Source organism: Ochotona princeps, chromosome 24, assembly GCF_030435755.1.
Source record: "Ochotona princeps isolate mOchPri1 chromosome 24, mOchPri1.hap1, whole genome shotgun sequence".
Taxonomy (NCBI): Eukaryota; Metazoa; Chordata; class Mammalia; order Lagomorpha; family Ochotonidae; genus Ochotona; species Ochotona princeps.
The window spans coordinates 33520876-33544507 of NC_080855.1; the positions used below are offsets into that span (position 1 = coordinate 33520876).

Consider the following 23632-nt stretch of genomic DNA (forward strand, 5'->3'; position numbering starts at 1 on the left):
GGGGCTGGTGTTGTGGTGTAACAGATTAAGTCACTGCCTACAGCACCAGCATCCCATGTTGGCACTGGTTCAAGTCCTGGTTGTTCCACTTCTGACCTAACACCTTAGTAATATACCTTGGAAAGCAGCAGGGGAAGGCCCAAGTGTTTGAACTCCTGAACCTGCATGGGAGAGCTGGAGGACGCTCCTGGCTCCTGGCTTCAACTGGCCTAGCTCCAGCCGCTGCAACCATCTGGGGAATGACCAAGGAGACAGAAGGTCTCTCTCATCTCCCTCTCTTAATGTGTAACTCTACTTTTCAAATAAACCTTTTAAAAAAAAGAAAGCTTCCATTTAAAGAACTTAGACCAGAGAACCTCAGAACCTGTGTGGTTTGCACAGTGAAGATGGCTACACTCATTGTGCAGTGGAAAGCAAAAGCCCCATTCCTGTCTTGTTCTGGATAAATCCCCGAGAACCCTGACCACTTAGCAAATTCCTTTTCACCAGCCCAGCGGGTTGGCATCCTGGGATCCCCTACCCCTGCAGTATTAATAACCATAATACATGCCTCTGTATACTAATATCATCAACAAAGCAGATGCAGAGAGGGCCAACTGTCTAAACTTGACTCCACTCACATAAGCCATTGAATCCATCCTGCATGCCAGGCGTTGTACTAGACCTTGGACGTAACTTTAAAAAGAGATAAACAGCCTGCCTTTTGATCACCAGGAATCCTGAGGCCAACACTAGGACCTTAGCTAGAGATAGAATAAAACAGAAAATCCTTAAGACTTGCATATCCTTGCTTGCCGCTAGAAGGAGCAAGAAGCCCAGTCTTCAATCAGTTCAGTGTTACTCTCCACCTCTCAAGTGCGTGATCTGCTACGTGAAGGTTGGGTCATCTGTGGAACCAGGACACAAAGTACCCAGGCAAATTCCAAGCTTCTGATCTGTAGCATGGCACATTTCAAGGGGGTTAAAGAGGTGAGAGAAGCAATATGAGCCATTGGACACATGCACCAGCAAGACGCTGGGGAAAGAAGCACAAGCTAAGGAGTGGTGTTTGTTGAAGGGTGGTGCATTGAGCAGAGAGCAGCTGAGATGAGAACAAGTACACCCTTAGCTCAGCCTTTGTGCATCAGGAAGCCGCCGGCAAACACCATCCTTCTCAAGGCTGGGAGAGTACAGGTAGACCAACCCATCAACTCTATCTTCTCAAACTTGACCTTTCCATGGATGAAAAAGAAGGAATTGTGAGAGGAAAGGAGGGAAAAAAAAAAAATTAAGTGGGAAGATGAAAATCTAGGTTTGAATATGTTAATGCTATCTGGATAAAGAGCTAAGTTAAAGAGGAAAATCTGGGCTGGAAATTGAAATAGGGGAAACTTGAATGTCCGGATGAGCTTGAAAATTTGTATAGAATGGGAAATGAGGCAAGCCAAACACTAACTGGCATCGAAAACCCACTGGAGGAATGAGAAGGAAATGAAAACTGCCAAGGTGGTGGGAAACAGAAAGAGGAGTGTATCAGAGGGTGGTGTTACCCAAGGAGAAAGGTGTGTCCAGAGAGAAAAAGCACTTGACAGTGGTGTGCTTCAGAGAGTTCAACAAGTCACTAACCCTAGGGATAAGGTGACATTGCAACCCTGAAAGAGTTGTGAAAAGTGAAGCAAGTAAGAAGGAAAAGACAGTGTGAACTCTTTTTTTAAAAAGATTTATTTGTATTGAAGAGGAAGGTATACAGAAAGGTAGAGACAGAGAGGAAAATCTTCCATCTGATGAATCACTCCCCCGCTGACAGCAACGGATGGTGATGAGCCAATTCACAGCCAGGAGCCAGGAACTACCTCCAGGCCTCCCATGCAGGTGCAGGGTCCCAAGGTGTTGGGCCGTCCACGACTGCTTTCCCAGGCCACAAGCAGGGAGCTGGATGGGAAGCTGGGATTACAATAGGCACCCATATGATTTCCCAGCACGTTCAAACCAAGGACTTTAGCTGCAAGGCAAGCACGCCAGAGAAGACAGCATGAACTCTTTTTTGGATGGTCTTACTTCAAAGAGAAATAACCCTAACCCTGACACTAACCCTAATCCTAAGCCTAACCCTAAGCATAACATTACCCCTAACAATAACCCCAAGGCCACAACACCAGGCATGACAGCATGAACACTTTTTTACATAGTCTTATTTCAAGGAGACAATAACCCTAACCCTAACCCAAACATGACCCTAATCCTAACCTTAACCCTAACCATTAACCTATCCCTAACCCAAAACCTAACCCTAACTTCCAGGCGTCCACACCAGGCACTACGATGAATTCTTATTTGAACGGTCTTATCTCACGGAGACAATAACGCTAACCATAACCCTAACCATACTAACCCTAACACTATCCCTAACTACACGTCCACCAAAACAGGTCTACAGCATGAACTCTTTTTTGGACAGTCTCAATTCAAGGATACAATAACCCTAACCCTAACCCAAGACCAACACACCAAGCACAACATCATGAACTTTCTTTTTCAAAGCTCTTACTTTAGGAGACAATAACCTGAACCCTAACGCTAAACTTAATGCTAACCCTAAACCTAAGCCTAAGCCTAAAACTAACCCTAAGCCTATACCTAAACCTAACCCTAACTCTATTCCTAATCCTAACCCTATTCACAACCCTAACCCTAATACCAAGGCCACTACACTAGGCACGACAGCATGAATTCCTTTAATCTTTTTTGAATGGTCTTACTTCAAGAAGACAATAACCTAAACCCTAACCCTAAACTGAATGCTAAACCTAACCCTAACCATAGCCCTAACCAAAAGCCTAACCTAGCTGTAACCATAAAACTAACCCTAAGCCTAACCATAATCTTTGACCTAAACCTATCCTTAACCTTAACCCTAGCATTAAACCCTAACCCCTAACCGTAACCCAAAACCTAAGCCGAACCCTAAAACTAACTCTAAGCCTAGACCTAAACCTAATCCTAGCCTCAAATTAACCATAATTATAAGCCTAAACCTAACCATAACCATAACCCTAACCCTAAACGTATCTCTAACCCTACTGCTAACCCTAACTCTATCCCTTACCCTAACCCTAACGCCAGGGCCAACACACCAGGAGCATGAAGTCCTTTTTGGACGGTCTTACTTCAAGTATACAATAACCCTAACCCTAACCATAAACCTAACCCTAACCACACTAACATAACCCTAACTTAACACCATAACCACCACACCAGGCAGGACAGCATGAGCTCTTTTTTGGACGCTATTACTTCAAGGAGACAATAACCCTAACACTATCCCTAAACCTAACCCTAACTCTAAGCTTAACCCTCAACTATCCCTAACCCTAACCCTAACTTCCAGGCCACAGCAGGCACAACAGCCCAAACTATTGTCTTCACAGAGACAATAACCCTAACAGTAACCATAACCAAAACCCTAACCCTAACCCTACTAACACTAGCCCTAACCCTAAAGCCAAGAACACCAGGCACTGCAGCGTGAACTCTTTTTTGATCGCTCTTACTTAAAGGAGACAATAACCCTAATGCTAACCCTAAACCTAAGCCTAACCCAAACCCTAAACCTAACCATAAACTAAACCTAAGCCTAACCCAAACCCTAAACCTAACCATAAACTAAACCTAAGCCTAAGCCTAACCATAACCGTAACCCTAAATCGAAACATAACCGTAACCCTAAATCGAAACATAAGCCTATCTATAGCCCTAAACATAACCCTATCCCTAACCATAACATTAACCATAATCATAACCCCAACACCAAGGCCACCCCACCAAGAATGAAAGCATGAATTCTATTTTGGACGGTCTTACTTCAGGGAGACAATAACCCAACCGCTAACCCTAAACCTAACACTAGCCCTCAATATAACACTAAACCTAACCATAACCCTAAACCAAAACATATCCATAACCCTAACCATATCCGTAACCTGAACCCTAGCCCTAACCCTAACAACCCTAACCCTAACCATAAGCCTAGACCTAACCCTAACCCTAATCCTAACTCTAATGCTAACTCTAATCCCAAGGACACAACACCAGGCACGACAGCAAGAACTCTTTTTTTTTTTTTTTTTTTAAGATTTATTCATTTTTATTACAAGGTCAGATATACAGAGAGGAACATATTCTGTCCACCTGATTCACTCCCCAAGTGATCACAATGGCTGGAGCTGAGCCAATCCGAAGCCATGGGCCACGAGTTCTTCCAGGTCTCCCACACAGGTGCAGGATCCCAATGCTTTGGGTCGTCCTCAACTGCATTCCCAGACCACAAGCAGGGAGCTGGATGGGAACTGGAGCTGCTGGGATTAGAACCAGCACCTGTTAGAGTCTGGGCCAAAGCCGCCGGACGTCAGGGTGTGAACTAGTCAACCCCCAGAGAATGACAAAGAGTCTCGCTGGTAATACAAACAGCAAACAGAGTTTATTGCGCCAGCATGCTGGGGCCAGACTGCACTTGGGGCACACAGGCCAGCCAAACAGGGCTGTCGGATCCCGAACAAGCCCAAGACAGAAGCTTATATAGGCCCTTTTGGGCTGGGAAATACATCAAAAGTAGCAACTTTAGACATATGGCCTTCAGGCACAGGCAGCCTGTTCTGTTCCCATACCTATTATCTGAATGGCTCATCCCATTCGCACATCCTTATCTTCCTCCTGGTTCCGGGGACTGGAGAAGAATTGTGCCCTTGCATTCACAAAGTCGCAAGGCAGCGAAGAACAGATTTATCGCTAAAGCGGAATCCTCCCAAAGTCCGGGCGCCTCCTGGCCTAGCAAAGTAGCAGTTGTTCAGTACAAAGGAATCTCACACTGCCCAACAATAACATTTTACCCACACTCTAACATTCCAATCCCGGCGTGTTCAAGGAGAGGACTTTAGCCGCTAGGCCACGGAACCGGGCCCAAGAACTCTATTTTAAATGCTTTTACTTCAAGGAGAAAATAACACTAACACTAGCCCTAATGCTAGCAACCCTAACCATAACCTTAACCCTAACACTAAACCAAACCCTAACCCTGAGGCTAGACCTAACCCTAACTCTCAAACTAGTTCTAACCCTAAACCTATCCCTAATCATAACTCTAACCCTAACACCCAAGCCCACCACACCAGGCATGACAGCATGAACTCTTTTCTGAACAGTCTTACTTCAAGGATACAATAATCCTAACCCTAATCCTAATCCTATCTTTTTTTTTAAGATTTTTAAATTTTTATTGCAAAGTCTGATATACAGAGAGGAGAGACAGCGATAAAGATCTTCCATCTGATGATTCACTCCCCAAGTGACAGCAATAGCCGGTGCTGCACCCGTCCAAAGCCAGGACTCAGGAACTACCTCCAGGCCTCCCACATGGGTGCAGGGTCCCAAGGTGTTGGGCCGTCCATGACTGCTTTCCCAGGCCACAAGCAGGGAGCTGGATGGGAAGCGGGGTTGCCGGCATTACAACAGGCACCCATATGAGATCCCGGCACGTTCAAACTAAGGATTTTACTTGCAAGCCAAGCACGCCAGAGAAGACAGCATGAACTCTTTTTTGGACGATCTTACTTCAAGGAGACAATAACCCTAACCCGAAGGCCACCACACCATGCAAGACAGCATGAATCAGATGGTCATACTTCAAGGAGACAATAACACCAAACCTAACCCTAACACTAACTCTAACCCTAACCCTAGCTCTAACCCTATCCCTAACATTAGCCGCACAAAACCTAACCCTAATGCTAGCCCTACCCTAACCCTAACTTTTTTTAAGATTGATTTTTTTTTTAAGATTTTTATTTTATTTTCATTACAAAGTCAGATACACTGAGAGGAGGAGAGACAGAGAGGAAGTGGAGTGGCCGGGATTAGAACCAGCGGCCATATGGAATCAAGGCGAGGACCTTAGCCACTAGGCCACGCTGCCGAGCCCCAAGATTGATTTATTTTTATTGCAAAGTCCAATATACAGAGAGGAGGAGAGACATAGAGAAAGATCTTCTGTCCCCAAGTGACAGCAACAGATGGTGCTGCACCAGTCCGAAGCCAGGAGCCAGGAACTACCTCCAGGTCTCCCATGCAGGTGCAGGGTCCCAAGGTGTTGGGCCATCCATGACTGCTTTCCCAGGCCACAAGCAGGGAGCTGGATGGGAAGCAGGGTTGCCGGCATTACAACAGGGAGTATGAGATCCCGGCATGTTCAAGCATAGGACTTTAGCTGCAAGGCAAGCACACTAGGCACGACAGCATGAACTCTTTTTTGGACGGTCTTACTTCAAGGAGACAATAACCCTAACCCTAACCCTAACAGGCCTAACCCTAACCCTTTACAACCCTAACCCTAACTCAAACCCAAATCCAAACTCCAACCCGAACCCTAACCCTAACCCTAGAGCAAGGCTGAAGAGCAGGTCTGAAGAAAGAAAAGAGGGCAGGGGTCCAGTGCAACAGCTTAGTGGCTAAACTCTTGCCTTGCCGCTTCCTCCTCCGCCCCTGCGCTTTTTGTTTTTTGTTTGTTTGTTTTTATTTTTCTTGATGAGGGATTTTTATTTATTTATTTTTATTTTACTTCTTTTTATTATTATCATTATATGATACAGTTTCATAGGCCCTGGATTTCCCTTATTCCCTTCCCAATTCCTCCCCTCACTTAGTTCTATATTATTATTATAGTGTAGTTCTTCATACACAGTCATATGTCCATCACTGCAGGCATGGACAATGGGAGAGAGTCCAGCATCCTATTGTTAAGATATAGTAAACAGTTTCGTTGGGAGTTCATCTTTGATCTGGAAGTAGAGATGCATGCTGCATTGTATCCTCACATCTGGGTAATATAGTCTCCATTACACAGTTACTGTGCATCCGCTTAAATGAAAAGCTGCAATACAAAATCAACAACAGGAAGAAAAAAGAATTAACAACACTATGGAGTTAAATAACATGCTACTAAATGACTAATGTGTCCTTGAAGAAATGAAAATCAAGAACCTTCTTGAAGAAAATGATGTTACTGCATGATCTATGAGTCACTGAAGAATTTAATCACAAGAAAGTGTTTTGAAGAAATGAAACTAACAAAAAACATCAAAACCCATGAGATGTAGTTTCTGCTGATCTTAGTTGATGGAATGTGTCTCCTGTAAGCAACAAATAGATGGGTTTTGATTATGACACTTGATTGATGCATTTAAGCCGTTTACATTCAGGGTTAACACAAATAGGTGGTAATTTGGTTCGGGGCACCAGCCAAGACTCTTAACTAGCTTCCCCATGGGATGGTAGCACCACAGTAGAGGCTCAGTCCACTACACCACCATGCCGGCCACAAGATTTAATTTTATCTGCTTGAAAGACAATGTGACAGAGACAGGTGCTGGGGTCCGTGCAGTAGGTGTGAATGACATGAAGGTGTGAAGAGAACAGCTTCCCTGCTTGGCAAGGCCCGGGGAAGCTTCCCGCTGCATGGCAGGGCCTGGCGGATGTCTCTCTGACCACCTTGATGCAGTCTCACCCCCTTCTTGCATGGACATTCAAGCACCCTGCTAAGAATTCTGTAATCTCTTGAGGCATTGTTGTTTGCCCCCGTGAGACGGTTTTTGCAACCGATGTGAGCTTGAGAGTTAATGTTTCTGATAATGTCTTGGTGAGTGGGCCTTTGACAATTTATACACAGGAGCACAATTAAGCCCGTGCCATTTCTGGACACCTTATTGGGTACTTAACCATTGCCTCAGAATCTGGCCCAGACATGTAGCACACCTTCTGGGAAAGGGCTTGATAAATATCCTAAATATTAATGCAAGTGATGGGAGTGAGAGCTGAAGCTGTTATGGCAATAAATATAGTTATTGTTATCTCAAAGGCTAGTCTGCCTTTGCAGTTTCTTTAGAGCATAGAAAATGTAGCTGTTTTAGCCGCTTTCATAATTTTTTAACTAGAGGAAATATAGGGTGATTTTATTAACATTATAGAGATATACTTGTGATTATTGCTTGATTGTTTATGAGGTTATAGAGCCTGCAGTTGCAGGGGGATTTAATGTTTAAAACTTTTGTCTTAGATCTTCATGTTTTTTCTCTTTTGATGTATTTCTCCCATTAAGTTATAGATAAGTTGTGAAAATAAAATGTAGTAGGAATGTTTTACTGATTAGTAGGTAACCATCTGTGCCTTGGCCTTGGAGTTCTGGCTGTCACCTAATGGCTCGTTCTGAAGAATGAATAATGGCTTGCTTTAAAGAAACTGATTATAGTAACTTACAGAATTATCTTTAAGAGCACCTGGTTGACCACGAAGTGAAAATGAATCAAACATCTGTATATGCTGGCTTAGTTCTGAAGTTAAAGATAGTAAAATCAAACATTTGTGCAGAGGCTTGTGTTGTGTCTAAGTAAATAACAAGGACAGCTTCTTCTTGGGAAAAAAGCAAGAAGGCACCAAGTGACAGTATCTGTGTCAAAGAAAGCCGACTCCAAGCACCCTTCTCGAGTTCCGAACTCAGGAAAAGAGATCTTGCACCCATTTGTTTACTCCACAAATAACTGCAACACGCAGGGTGGGCCAGCCTGAAGACAAGCACCAGGAAGCCCGTGCAGGCCTCCCCTGTGGACCGTCTTCCACTGCCTTCTCAGTCGTATTAGCGGGCTCGGCGGTGTGGCCTAGGGGCTAAGGTCCTTGCCTTGATCCCATATGGCCGCTGGTTCTAATCCCGGCAGCTCCACTTCCTCTCTATCTCTCCTCCTCTCAGTATATCTGACTTTGTAATGAAAATAAAATAAATCTTAAAAAAAAAAAAAAAAAAAAAAAAAGAACAGATCATCAGTCGTATTAGCAGGAAGTCAGCTAGCAAAGGCGAGCAGCCAGGACTGGAACTGATGCTTCAGCTGGGTTGTTGGTAACAGCTTAACCTGCTACCCCACAATGCAGGTCCCCTTCCCTCTTTCTTTTTTTAGGATCTATTTATTTTTTATTGGAACGTCGGATGTATAGAGAGAGGAGGAAAGACAGAGAAGAAGATCTTTTGTCTGCTGATTTACTCCCCAAATACCACAACAGCCAGAGACGCCCTGATCCGAAGCCAGGAGCCAGGAACCTTCTCCGGGTCTCCCACCCGGCTGCAGGGTCCCAAGGTTTTGGGCCGTCCTCGACTGCCTTCCCAGGCCACAAGCAGGGAGCTGGATGGGAAGCAGGGCCGCCAGGACACGAACCGGCACCTATATGGGATCCTGGCACATGCAAAGCGAGGACTTTAGCCACTAGGCTACTGCACTGGGCCCTAAATATACATATATATTTTTAACTGGAAAGGTAGATATACAGAGAAGAGATACAGACAGAAAGATCTTCCATCCTCTGGTTCACTCCCCAAGTGGCCACAATGGCCACTTCCACCAGGTCTCCCACGTGGGTGCAGGGTCCCAAAGCTTTGGGCCATCCTCGACTGCTTTCCCAGACCACAAGCAGGAAGCTGGATGGGAAGTGGAGCTGCCACGATACAAACCAGCACCCACATGGGATCCCGGTAGATGCAAGGCGAGGGTTTTAGCCACTAGGCTGCCACACTGGGTTCCCTGCCCTCCATGCCCTCTTTTCTTGCTCTCCACTGCCTCCCTGGCGGCCCCTTAATGCTGTGCTTTTGTCACGTGAACTTCTGGGTGGGGGAGGCCACCTGGAAGAGCAGCTCAGAGAAGGAAGCAGACTCTAGGACCTGCTTGTTACTGAACAACCCTAGGTCTGCAAAGACTTCCCTTTAAGATCAAGCTCCCTTATTAGTTAAACTGCTTTTCCTCGTGGCGTCTGTTATAGCATCCTAAAATATCATCAAGATGAAAACAGGGAATTTTCAGATAGATTCGATCCTTTTAACTATTCATTTGAAAAACAGGAAAAGACAGAACTTTCCACTCCCTCGTTATTCCTCCAATGGCCTCTACAGCCAGGGCTGGATCAGACCAAACCCAGGAGCCTAGGGTCACAATGCCATCCACGCCTCCCACACGGGAGGCAGGCAGCCAAGTACTTAAGCCCTCACCTGCCTTTCAGATTGCGCAAGCGCAGGCGCAGGAAGCTGGACCAGGAGCGAGGACGGGACTCCAACCCAAGCAACTTGCGATGCGAGTTTTCCCAACAAGGAGTGACTCAACAAGGCATCTTGGAGGAAGGCTTACAGCACCTTCCATGGGGCCTTTGGGGCAGTGCTACTCCTGGCGCCTAAGAGCATGGGTCTGAGGAATGGCAGGGGACAGGTATGTGGCTTTAGGAATTCAAACTCCAGGGCTTCCTCCCAAGTGAGTCAGATTCTCTCCGGGTGGAATCTCTGTTCCAACAAAGATCTCTTCAGCTAGCGATTTTTATACAACTCCAGTTGGAGAGGCAGTGACCTCAGTTAGGAGCGGGCCCTGCCCATCACGGTAAATGCCACCAGCTCATGGCTGACCTCCTTCAAGCTGTCTCATCGCTCGAGCCTGCCAACCAGACGATGAACTGGGCGTGGAAATCCCTGATCCCCAGGAGGGGGACTCAGCCCCTGACAGCTTCTCTTCCCACCCCCAACAGGGGGTACACACCATCTGTGTCGGCTCAGCGGGAAGGGCCTGTCGCCATTTTGCATATCCTGGGGCTGTCACAGTGGGCAGTCACTGTCCTTATTCATTGAACTCCACGGTTCCATTTATTTCTTTCCTCCCGAATTCCTGCCTGAGTCAATGGGAGAAAAAAAAAATGGAAGCGCACACTCTGCCCTTGTGGCTTGAGGAGGGCCAACCACTGTGGCAACCTCAGTGACTGACCTCAACCCTTCCTCCTCCCGCCACATCCTCCCGGAGCAGCTGCCCAGGCCCTGCATCTAGGAGAGACGAACCAGTTAGCCAGTCGGCAGCCCTTTTTCGGGAGCCTGGTCCTCACGCCAAGCCGGCGGCGCCGCTAGGAGGGGCGGCAGTGCGCCCCCGGCGGTCCACACGCGCGCCTGGCCACTCAGGCGCCGGCCGTGCGCGCGTGCCCGCCCTGCGACTGGGCGAGTCCCCTGCCGATCAAGGCGGAGCCAACGAGAGCTCGGCCAATAGCGGGAGGGAGGCCCGGTGAGGCCAGCGGCCCTGTGGTCTGCGCGGTGGTCGGAGAGCCAGCAGGCGTTGGAGGGAACTGCCGCCGCCCCCCTTGCCCCGGCCCGCTGGCTGCCACCCGGCCCCGCCGGCCGCGTCATGCCAGGCGCTGCGCGGCGCTAAGTGCCCGGCACCGCCGCCCGCCTGCCCGGCCGCCCGCCCGCCCGAAGCCGCGCCCACTACCCAGAGCCAGAGGGATGGTGGTAGTCACGGGGCAGGAGCCAGACAGCCGTCGCCCGGACGGTGCCATGTCCAGCTCCGACGCCGAGGACGACTTTCTGGAACCGGCCACCCCGACGGCCACGCAGGCGGGTCACGCGCTGCCCCTGCTGCCCCAGGAGGTACCCGGCAGAGGGGAGCGTGGATGGGTGAGGGGGGCCGGCGCGAGGAGGAGCGGGTTGCAGGGCAGAGCTGACCTTGGAAGGTGAGCCGCGCTGGGCTGGATTTCGGGGCGCGGCTATGCTGCCCCGCCTACTCCCTCCCCTCCTGACCGCCCAGGTGTGTCTTCCCCATCTCAGAGGGCTCGTGGTCCCCCAAGCCCCTCCCCTTCCATGTTCACCCCCTGTGAGGCTTGAATGTCCCCATCCCTATGTCCCATCTCTCCTAACCAGCCGAGGGAGGGCAGGCTGCGCAAGGGGGACCCTGAAGCCCCAAGAGGTGATGGTCCTGGAGCCCCAAGAAGTGATGGTGTCTTCTGGAGACTTCAAAAAGAGAGGCTTTGGTCATTGCCCATACTGGCCCTCTAGCAGTCCAGGAAAGTGGGACACGGAACTGTCTGCCCTTAAGAAGCCAGGTGGGTGGGAGCTGTGTCCACAGCCCAGGGCCCTGCCCTCCTGGCCGCTGGGCTCTGATGCACTGGCTGGGTGCGCCTGGGCTTGGTCTGGGTGCCCAGCATGCTCCCGGTTGAAACGACCCTGCAGAGAAGAAGGGCAGGTAGACACTGAAGATGGAGACGAGGAGGAAGGGACTAAGGTAGTGCCCCAGGTGGGAGCCAATGGAGTGAGAATCCCGGGGGCACGCGGATAGCGTTCTGTTGGTGCCCGGAGCCCTGGATACCCACACCACCATGGGGCACTTGTGAGAATGGGTAAAATTCTAGACACAGACTGACTGCAGCTCGGGGGAAAAAAAGAGCCATTTAGAGACACAGTAGTGCTATTCTTTTTTTTTTTTTTCCTTCTTCTTTTTGTTTGTAGTCATTGGGGCAATAGTGTGGTTTGAGGGAAAGGAAACGAGGCCCGGAGGTGGCCGACTGTGGCTCTGGTGCCAACTGCTCAGCCCCACCCCCCAGTGACGGCGTTGCTATGAGCTCCCTAAACTGTTTGCAGTTACTTGTCCCCACTCTGCTTGAGTCTTCTTGTCTTTCATGCGGACACTTGGGTTTCTGCAAAATGTCTTTGGAAGACAGTGGTTAAAGAGTCCATCAGTGAGAAATGATACCATTTTCTTTCCACCATATTGGAGTCTCGGGCTGTGCCTCAAGTGGCTGGAGAGGACCTGTAGGTTAGGTAGAAGGCCTTCCCTGCGCTGGGGGTGCAACATGCCTTTGCTTTCTTGCATTCAGTGAGTTTGTCGTGGTTAGGGTGGTTAGCAAGAGCCAGGCCCTTGGTGAGCCTCAAGTCACATGTTGGTCTCTTCCCTTATCTCACAAAAGGGTGTATGCGTGGGGAAAGGGACCATCCAGTTCCGGAGTCATAGACCTGCCGTAATATTCCGAAGAATGCACTGGGCTAAGATGTTCGTTGACCTGGAGGAAGTCTGGGAAAATTAGGGAGGACTGGCTTGGTGGCTTTTTTTTTTTTTTTGCAGTTTGATGGAAACCACACGTGATGAATGCTATTGAAACAGGAACAATTGCTTCAGCTTTTGAGAGGGAACCTGGAGCTTCCAGGCCTGGGCTGTGATTTGCTTCATGGAGCCCCTTTGCTTCCAGAAGCTCACTGGGGCTGGGGCCTCTGTCCTGCAGGTTAAACAGGAGAGGAGATGTGAGAGAGAGGAGGCGAGGGCAGCTGCCAAGCCCATGTGATTGGGAAGCCTGTGGCCTCCTGGGAAGGAAGTCATTGGCAGCAGTTTAAGCTAGGCTCTGCCATCAAGTAGGTGTGGCATTTGGTGAAGTTGTGATGGAGGAGGGTGGGGTCAGCTCTACCGGGAGGGGGACAGTGGAGGGGAGACAGAGCAGATGTGTGGACAGAGGTAGGGTACTGGAAGTGTTCAGTGAGGGTGGATGCCGCTGACCTCCATGGGCATCAAAGAGATGGGACTGCAGATCATGTCAGCCAGGCGGCCTCACATAGTGAACCGTCTGTGCTGGCACCCGGAGCAGCGTTGTTTTCCCAATAGAACGTGGGAGAAGAGTGGTAAGGACATTTGGGGCGAAGAAGACAAAGAAAGTTCATGACGTAGAGGGAGGAGGACACTGAAGGTGTGAGCATGGCTTGTGTGAGACAAGGAAGAGGAGAGTGTTGAGACACACCCCTAAGTGGACAGATGTGGTACCTGTCCCACCCAGGAGGTTTGAAGTGGGGGCAGTCCCGGTTCCCTTGCCTGAGAGCCCCGATGGGTCCCTTGCAGTTTCCCGAGGTCGTGCCCCTTAACATTGGAGGGGCCCACTTCACCACACGCCTGTCCACCCTGCGTCGCTACGAAGATACCATGCTGGCGGCCATGTTCAGCGGGCGGCATTACATCCCCACGGACTCCGAGGGCCGGTACTTCATCGACCGAGATGGCACACACTTCGGGTATGTCTTTCCTTCTCCGGTTAGCTGGGTAGTCCTAGCAGGTGAATAGCCCAGGCTTGTGTGGCTGGACCCTGGGCATTGCATTAAATCAGCTTTTTGGGACAGGCATTGTGGTGCAGCAGGTGAAGCCGCTACACGGAACACCCTCATGTTGTATGGGAGGGCCTGGTTCAAGCCCCAGATGCTCTGTGCTTCAGATCCAGCTCCCTGCTGATGCACTGGGGGGGAGGGGGAGGGGGAGGGGGACGTGAATGTTGGCCCAAGTCCTCGAGTTCCCACCATCCGTGTTCCTAACTTCATTCTGACCCAGCCTCGGCTATTGTAACTCACTGGGGAGTAAAGCAAAGGGTGGAAGATCTCTCACTCTGCCTCTCCCTCTCTCTGTCACTCTACCTTTTGGATAAATGCGTATGTCTTTAAAAAAAAATAATAATAAAATAGAAAATACCCGAGAAGAGTTATTTAGGAAGGAGGAAAGCACATTTTTGGTCAGTTTTGGAGGTTTCACGGTCTAAGATCAGGCGGCCCATTTGCTTGAGGGGTCTGATGAGCTCAGAGGAATGCAGGCAGATGATTCCACCCCAAACCAGGAAGTCAGAGAGACGCTCAGCCGAAGTCAGCTTAGAGCATTCACCCTTGTATGAGAACCGCCTTCTAAATGCAGCTCCCAGCAGCCTGAAGAGTGTTCTCTCTGGATAACATCATTGTACCATAATTGTATCAAGTATCCACCCTTAATCCAGTGGCCATTAAATCCATTAACATGAGAGTTTGAGGACCAGAGCTTTAATACGCAGGCCTTTGGGGCATGCCCATACTGTTAGCTAACCAATCTGGCATAGTATGTCGAAGAAGAAGTGACTTATTGGTTGAAATGAATGAGTATGCTTTTTGAATTGAATTGGAATTCTTGATTTCTTTGCCAGAGAAAATACGGGCAGCCAGAGACATTGCGGATGTCACACACAGGTCAGGTGTGATGCAATGTCTGAGTCTCAGACCTGGGAAGTTGTCTTCTGTGTGGACAGGAATAGAGGTGATGTCAACCGAGGCAGGGAAACCTGAGACAGCTTCTCCAGGGACACCTTCGGATCCAGACCCCAGAGCCTGGCGTCGGTGTATGGCGGTAGCTTCCCAGCTTCTCCCAGTCTTTGAAAATAACACAACAAGGGCTGGTGGTGTGTGATGCTCTGCCCACAAGGCTGGCATTCAGCAGAGGAGCACTGATTCAATTCCCAGCTGCCCCAGCACTGGTCCACATCCAGCTCCCTGCCTGTGCTCCTGGGAAGGCAGCCAAAGATACACAAGTGCTTGGGCCCCTGCTACCCATGTGGAAGACCTGGATGGAGCTCCAGGCTCCTGGCTTCAGCCTGGCCCAGCACTGGCATTGCAGCCATTTGGGGAGTGAACCAGCAGGTGGAGGATATTTCTGTTTCTCATTCTGTGTCACTTTGTCTTCAAATAAGTAAAATTCTAAGAAAAAAAAAAAAAGGAAGCTCCTATTGTTATTATCATTTTAACATTAATACGTCCAGCAACCCAATCTTTAAAACAGAGAGACCTTCTCAAGTTCAGGTGTCTGACAACATCACATGAAATTTATAGACTTTGTAGCTCAGTTTCCTTGTTTGTGAAATGAAAAATATTTACAGCTGTTTTGCAGACCTATTACTGAAGGTTAGAGACTTGGACCCCAGGCTAGGTACCTCTCAGAGCGCTAGGTGACTTCAGAAAATTCATAGGAAATGGAGTTAAAAGATACATTTATTTTTATTCCAAAAAGATTTGATGCCATTGACTGTTTCTTCTTTTTTAAAAATTATTTTATTTTGATAATCTACATATTGATTAGGGCACAAAGGGCCAAGGGCTACAGGAAAGTGGGTAAGACCATTGTTTCCACATTATTGTTTTTTTTTTCTGTATCTGGGGGGAGGGGGCCAATAAAGAGAGAAACCCTACCCAGCCTCCCACCCATCCCAGGGTCCCTGCCGTGGGACATTGACGTTTTTCATCAACTTTTTAAATATCTCTCAAATACCTGATTTTAAAACAATTTTTTTTTGCATTAAAATGAACTTACCTTTAAATTCCATTTCCCACAAATTTTTCGAATTATTCTCGTATATGGCCAGAACTTTTCTCCTCTTTCAATCTAACTTCAGAGATACATGGAGAACTGACATGACCTTGACTTTGAACCAAATGACCAAGAAGGCAGAAACTCTCAAATCACTCCATGTCTGCACTGACCTTCAGCTCTGGGAAGGGTCACTTTGATCCTCAGAAAGGAGCTTCGGGGCAAATTATTTGTTTCCGAAGCATCTGGGTTTCCCCAGTGGATTGTCAGCTGCCTCCAGTGCTGAGAAAACAAAGTGTGACATAGCTTGGCAGAACTATAAAAAGATTTTTGTTTGCAAGCTGTTTGGGGAGGAAAGTGCTGGCCCCAGCTGGCAGCGCTCAGAGTGGGGCCTGGCCCCAGGGTTGTGTTTTTCAGAGCTCACCCGGGTTCACTGAGGATCCCGGAGGACCAATTTTAGAAGCAGGGCAGGATTTGACTTGAAGCTGATGTGCTGTGCCCAGGTGGGCACCTGGGCCTCTGGCAGAAAGCAGGAGGTGGTGCCATTTGTGATTGGGCTGTTCAACCGCAGTGGCCCAGGATTCCTCAGCGGCAGGTGATGTTGAACAACTCCTGTAAGATAGGGTTCCTGGCACTTTCTGGGATATATCATTTTTGGTTGGTTCCACTCATATTCTCCCTGCACCCCCATGGAGGCTGCTTGGGTCCCCATCTGGAGCAAATCCCGACTACATTCAGTGTACCGTGCTGTGGTCTGATGTGTGGGCCATTGTGGATGTGCATTTACAGTGAACCACCCCTGGAGATAAGATTCTAGCTGCTGTAACTGAAGGCTATTCCTGAGCCTATCTGGACCCCACTTGAGCCTCATCTATAAAATGGAGATGAGCTAGTGCCCGCCTCAGTGTTACTGAAAGGTTAAATGGACTAACACAACAATATCAGCTGATACATACTAATACTCTGGATGTCCACTGGTGAGGTAACAGTTTTATCCAGGGTTTATTTACCCTCTTCCCATACCTACTGTGATGGATCCGATTACTCTTAGCACTAAAAACTCTAAATGGGCAATTAGAAGAAACTCGATTTGTAGTTTATTTATTTATTTGTACAAGATTTCTTTGAAAGGCAGAGTTACAGAGAAGGCAGGCAGAGAGCTTCCATCTGCTGCTCACCTTCCAAATGGCTGTAACGACCAAGACTGTGCCAGGCTGAAGCTGGGAGCCTGGAGCTTCATCCAGGTGTTCCCCATAGGTGACAGGGACCCAAGTATTTGAGCCTTCTTCCACTGATTTTCCAGGCACATTAGCAAGGAGTAGACGACCAGGATTCGAACCAGTGCTCACATGGGATGCTGGTGTAGAAGCTGATCGTTTAATGCACTCCATCACAACACCAGCCATGTATGATTTTATTCGGTCTTAGAAGCAATTTGTTTAAACACTAGGGGTTAGTGCATTAATTTGGTTTTTGTTACGGTTATAGAATAACTCAGTCAAGATCACTTGTAAAGGTAAGAGGCTTACCTAGCCCACAGTTTTAGAGACTGAAAGTTCAGAATCAACCAGCCCCATTGGCTGGGTGTCTGGTGAGCAGCTAGCATCGTGGCAGACGTGGGGGTGATCCAAACATCACATGGCAGAACATGAAACCAAACAGCCTCTCGGAGAAAAGGGGCTCCCTCGTAGCGGTTGCTCTCGTGAGAGCTGAAATGGGGGAGCGCCCAGGAGAACCGTCTTAATCCTATTAGAGGGCAACTCTAGTAGCTCGATGACTTCCCACCAGTCTCACCTCTTAAAGGTTCCATAACCTCCTCCCATGGCCAGATTTGGGATCAATCTTGTCAGCTGTAAACCCTGCAGGGGCTGGATTCGAACCATAGCAGCCTAGAATGTGAAACAACTCAAACCTCTTAACACATGGCTGGTGGGAGTGTAACAGCTGCAGCCCCTCTGTTCATCATGCGCTTCCTCAGAGCGTGAAAACACTATGCCTGGCGTTTACCCAACGGAGATTGTCCTTGTATCTGCAGAAGGCCTTGCCCTACACTGGGAGCAACCACGGTGTCCACCGACAGGGGAGCGGGAATGTAAATGATAATCTGTTCACACAACCGTCTGCTGTTTCTATGCCAAATCAGAAACAGGAAGTATTGTTCCACACATACCATTAGGTGAATCTTGAAAATATTCTGCTGACAAAAAGAAGCCATATGCAAGAACACGCTCTGTGATTCTGTTTTAAGGAGCTTCCAAAGATTCATGGAAAAGCACATGTGATCCTTGAATGCCACACCACGCACGCGTTCTGAAGCATCCCTTGGATGTGAATTTCAAGTGAAGGCACAGCTAATGGCTGCTGACAGAAGGAGAAGGTGGAGCAGCTGTCTCTTAAGGAGTTGCCTGGCAGGGGCTGAAGGAAACCTGAAAGAGATAAAAATGGGGGGTGGGGTAGAGAAATGGTACTGTGTTACTGCCAGTTAAATGCCGCATCTCAGGTTAGAGCATCAGCTTGAGCTGCAGTGGTTCTACTTCCAATTCCCTGCTAATATGCCTGGGAAGCGAGCAGATGAATATTTTGACTCCTGCTTCCCCCATGGGGAACTCCGATGGAATTCCTGGCCCAACTCAAGCTCCTAGAGGCTTTGGGAGCGGGAAGGAGTAGATGGAAGATCTTGCTCTTCTCTCGCTCTCTGTTACTCTGCCTTTCATAGAAATAAGTAAATAAATAAATAACAAACATGTTCTTCAAACCCTATCTTCAAAAGTAGATGGAAATATTCTATATCCTTTTTTTAAAGATGTATTTATTTTTATTAGAAAGGCAGATTTGCAGAGAGAAGGATAGACAGAAAGATCTTCAATCCACCGGTTCACTCCCCAAGTGGCTACAACGTCCAGATCTGAGCTGATCCGAAGTCAGGAGTTTCTTCCAGGTCTCCCATGGGGGTGCAGGATCCCAAGGTTTTGGACCATCTTCTACTGCTTTCCCAGGCTATAAGCAAGGAGCTGGAAGGGAAGTGGAACAGCTGGGACATGAACTGGCATCCATATAGGGTCCTGGTGCATTCAAGGAGAGGATTGAGCCACTGAGTCCTTGTGCTGAGCCCTGTATATCTTTTTTTTTTTTTTTAAGAGAGATTTTATTTGAAAAGCAGAGAGAAGGAGACACTCAAATGGCAGCAACTGGTGGAGCTAGGCCAATCTGAAGCCAAGAGTCTAAAGTTTCTTCTGGGTCTCCCACATGAGTGCAGGGGCTCAAGCATTTGAGCCATCCTCCACTGCTTCCTCAGGCTGTAAGCAGGGAGTTAAATCAGAAGTGGCATAGCCAGGGCTTAAGTTGGTGCCTATATATGGGATGCTTAGCCTATTACACCAGAGTACCAACCCCAAAGTTTTCTCTAGTTAATTAGGTGGTGGTTGTGTGGGTAATTTGTACTTAAAATAATTGAGCTGTAGGGTTAAGATTGGTATATTTATTGAATATTAATAACAACTCAATTACATATTCTAAGTTATAACATCTTTTTGTTGTAAGTAGTGAATAACCATAACATCTAATATTATACCAAATAATAATTATACTGATTGTAGCATCTAGCAACACATTAAGGGTTTACTCTGTGCTGAGTATTTCTCAGCACTCTATTTATTTGAAAGGCAGAGCAGCAGAGAGAGAAGATATGAGAGAGAGACATCTTCTGTCTACTGGTTCATTCCTGAAATAGCCACAGCAGCCAGGCCTGGGCCAAGCTGAAGCCAGGAGCCCAGAACTCCATCTAGGCCTCCTGTGTAAATGAGAGGAGCCCCAAATACTTGAGCCATTGTCTGCTGCTTTCTCAGGCTCATTAGCAGGAAGTGAGAGCTGAAGCAGAGCGGCTGGCACTCAAACCAGCCTTCCACAAGGGATGCTGGCATTGCAAGCGGGATACGTGAACTCTAAGACAGAATGGTCAGGTTCATTTGCTTGAGATTATACAGCTGGTCATTGAGTTCCAGATTCTGCGCTGTCACAGCCCTGGCACATCTCACATCCATTTGTTCCTCCTCACTCTCTCTCTTCTCCTTCCTACCCAGAGATGTGCTTAACTTCCTGCGCTCGGGGGACCTGCCTCCCCGGGAGCGGGTGCGGGCTGTGCACAAGGAGGCCCAGTACTATGCCATCGGGCCCCTGCTGGAGCAGCTTGAAAACATGCAACCGCTGAAGGGTGAGAAGGTGCGCCAGGCGTTTCTGGGACTCATGCCCTATTACAAAGGTGAGGGGTCAGCAGCCCCGGACAGCTGGTGGAATTCTGGGAGGACACGGGGCAGGCACGAGGCACCTGTAGTGCTAAGACCAGACCAGATGGGCTCAAGGTTCATTCAGGTCACCCGAGGTGGGAGAGAACACCTGCCTCCTAGTCACATCAGGAGGCTGTGGGTTGAGGTGTCCCACTGTGCTCATGATGATCAGCAAGTCGAAGCATTTGTAAGATTTATTTATGCACTTGAAACACAGAGTCACAGTGAGAGAGAGAGAGACCGAGAGAGACCTTGTTCCCACTGGTTCAATCTGCAAGCAGAAGCAATGACCAGGGCTGGACCAAGCCAGAGGCAAGAACCAGGAGCTTCCTCGGGGTCTCCCACAAGGGTGTAGGGGCCCAAGCACACAGGTCTTTCTCCATTGCTTCCCCGGGCCACAAGCAGGGAGCTGGATCATAAGTAGAGCAGCCAGGACTCGAACCAGTACGTATATGGGATGCTAATGTCACAAGGGACAGCTTTACCCACATACCACGCCACAGTGTCAGCTCCTGAGGATTGTCCTGTGCCATTTCCCACCCCACTGACCAGTGCCCTGTGTTTGCTCCCACATAGATCACCTGGAGCGGATTGTGGAGATTGCCCGGCTGCGGGCAGTACAGCGAAAGGCCCGCTTTGCCAAACTCAAGGTCTGTGTCTTCAAGGAGGAGATGCCCATCACCCCTTACGAGTGTCCGTTGCTCAACTCGCTGCGCTTTGAGCGGAGTGAGAGTGACGGGCAGCTCTTTGAGCATCACTGCGAAGTGGATGTATCATTTGGGCCCTGGGAGGCTGTGGCGGATGTGTACGACCTGCTGCATTGCCTAGTCACAGACCTCTCGGCCCAGGGTCTCACTGTGGACCATCAGTGCATTGGGGTGTGCGACAAACACCTCGTCAACCACTACTACTGCAAGCGCCCCATCTATGAGTTTAAGATCACGTGGTGGTGAGTAGCCTTGGGAGGCTGCAGAATCCCTCTCGGTGGCTCTGGGATGGAGATGCCTGGAGCGGTTGCCCACTGACCCGGAACCTGTTGAGGCAAGGACCGAGCCCCGGGACACGGCTCCAAGGGGACAGAGGAACAGCTCCAGCCACCGTGGTCGCACCTCAGATCCTGCCCAGGGCTCATAGCCCACAGGAGGCTTGGGGCCTGCGCTCACCTGGCCTTCCCTTGAGGCTTGGAAGCTTTATTCGAGGCCAATGGAGTGTGGGCAGGTCTTGGCCAGGAAGTCCAGAGCGATTTCGTCACCTTCTTGAGCTTGTAAGAGACTTTCTGTCCTTTCTAGAGCCACAAACTGATGTACACGTCAGCATTCCCTCTGGTGGGACAAATGTGCAACATGACTGGGGGGCATGTCACCCCAGAAGCCCCCCACACTCCCCCCACTGAAGCATAAATAGCATCTTCTCTCCCAGTGCAGGCCCATCCCCTTAATGTTAATTCCCTGTGTTCGTTGTGTTAGGATGTGGTCAGACTTCTTTTCCTTCTAGAACACATTCTTCACCCTTCTGGAGACTCCAGCGTAGTTGCCAAAGCCATGTACCAGATTGGCCTTAGCAAACCACAATGTTTACAGCCCTCAGGGCCTCAGCTTCTCCTCCCTCCTGTCCGGCTCCCTTGCTTGCAGAGTTAGCTGCTCCCAGGGCTGGGACACCAGTTCTAGCTCCCACGGACTCCTTTTCAAAGACTCCCCCAAGTCCAGCAGGCAAGATGCCCGGACTTTCTGTTCTCTTTGGAGAGGCACAGAGCGCCTCCAGAGCTACCGTCTCATGTGTTAGGATCCAGTCTGTGGTGAGCCTCATGGGAAGGAACCCTTCCCTGCCTTGTGAAGCCCGGGTGTGTTAACCCTGCAAACTTTGTCTTCATGGAAGTCAGTGTGTCCCCAGGAAGTGAGGGCAAGACTGTCCCTAGGGAGACAGCAGCAAAGGTCTGTGTGTTTTACCTGTCCTCCCCCTCCACCCCACCCACTTCGGAGAGAGAGAAAATTGCACAACGATGCTTATGTCTTTGCCGCTGTATCTGCAGCCCAAGGCAGTTTGTCAGGCTATGGGCCTGCGTGTAGAGGAACTGTTAGACAGCATGCTGCTGTTCCATGCTGCATTTAAGAACTGCCTTCTGTAATTGTAACTGAACTTGACTGCTCCCAAAGGGTTCTCGAAGGTGTTTTTTTGTTTGTTTGTTTTTTGTTTTGTTTTGCTCTTTGCTTGTTTGTTTTTATATGTAAAGAACTTGATAAAGACAATGTCACTGGTCTCAATCTTATGGGGCAAGAAGAGGCTTAATGCAGCTCTGTCCTTCTGAAGAGGACAAGGCCTAGCTGTGGGACCTTGGCTGGAGAGCAGTGGCCTCATGGACCCCTGGATGGAAAGAGAGATTCCAGGACATGGCCTGACCCCTCCCACAGCAGCCTCATGAGAGCAGGACAGAGGTGGAAACAGGTCCAAGAGGAAGGGGCCATAGTACCTGTTCCAAGATACGTGGTCTGTCTCCAGTTTTCTTGCAGAGTTGGATGGTTTATTTTCAGGAGCACCGGTGTCCCTGCTCTGATGTTAGCCTTGGGTTTACGTTGCTTCAATTGGTGCCACCTGCTGCCTGATACACGTTCTCATGGCCTAGTGAGGCTATTCAAGAGGAATCCGAGGCAAGGAGAGGTAATGAGACCCAGTTCTTTGAGTAATCTGGCCTTGGTCCCATCTCCTTTCCATCTCACTGCAGGGTAGCACAGTTCTTGATGACTGAATCTGTCCCTACAGGACAAAGAGAAACATGTTTGCAAGTTTGCTTAAACACAGGCACTGGCTTGCTCTTGCTCAGAGTTAGAGATGCCACGTTTCTCTGCTCCCCTGGGTTTTCCTTATGGTGCTCTCTTCTCCATGGTCGGGAGACAAGGGGCCAGGAGGGAGTCAGAGAGGGCAGCTGAGGACTGTCCCTAAGGAAGTGGAACAACGCCCTCTAAGAGGAACCACTGCAGAATGCCCTCTCGAGAGCCATTGTGTGATGAGGAGCCTCTGCAGAATGGAAATGGTAAGGTGGTTTGTGGTAATGTTCTCCAAACAAAGAGGTCACCCCTGCATTCATCATTTTTCCCAGGGTGATCCTTTTCCAGCTCCAAACAGGCTAGGCCTGCAGCATGCAAAGGGCTATCTTCTGAAGGAGGTTCCATAGGATGAAAGCTTCTCCCTGATGAAAATGGAATCCTTGTGTGTTCATAGATCCCTCTTATCTCGACAAGGAACCAGATCCAACTTGTTCTGACACAGGCCAGGAGTTATCTATGAGTTGAACTGAAGGCCCTGCCTTGGAACCTTTTGTTTAGCTTTGGGCACCTTTCTTCTTAGGGACCACGCTGCCTGGTTGGGAAGGTGAAAGTTCCAGGAGATGGGACCTTGTGGCTCAACGCTAGC

General features: G+C 48.9%; 1 protein-coding gene across 2 annotated transcripts; it reads left to right on the forward strand.

The window, feature by feature from the left end:
• The first annotated feature begins 11099 nt into the window (after positions 1 to 11099).
• KCTD7 (potassium channel tetramerization domain containing 7) lies at positions 11100 to 22384 on the forward strand. 2 transcript variants are annotated; one of them, XM_058681232.1, is made up of 4 exons: positions 11100 to 11461; positions 13692 to 13861; positions 20021 to 20159; positions 20801 to 22384. In XM_058681232.1, the coding sequence occupies exons 1-4, from the start codon at positions 11318 to 11320 to the stop codon at positions 21050 to 21052; spliced, it is 705 nt and encodes a 234-aa protein (XP_058537215.1). In that variant the 5' UTR covers positions 11100 to 11317; the 3' UTR covers positions 21053 to 22384. The 2 variants fall into 2 exon arrangements, with proteins under 2 accessions (XP_058537215.1, XP_058537214.1); XM_058681231.1 differs by having other exon boundaries at positions 20021 to 20199; positions 20801 to 22380.
• The last annotated feature ends 1248 nt before the right edge of the window (positions 22385 to 23632 follow it).

What these genes read in the sequence shown, in the direction of transcription:
- KCTD7 (XM_058681231.1), top strand. Translation starts at nt 11,318, where the DNA reads ATGGTGGTAGTCACGGGGCAGGAGCCAGACAGCCGTCGCCCGGACGGT. An exon ending in CGAGATGGCACACACTTCGG is followed by an intron (nt 13,862 to 20,020) that starts GTATGTCTTTCC and finishes CTTCCTACCCAG; the next exon opens with AGATGTGCTTAACTTCCTGC. An exon ending in ACTCATGCCCTATTACAAAG is followed by an intron (nt 20,200 to 20,800) that starts GTGAGGGGTCAG and finishes GCTCCCACATAG; the next exon opens with ATCACCTGGAGCGGATTGTG.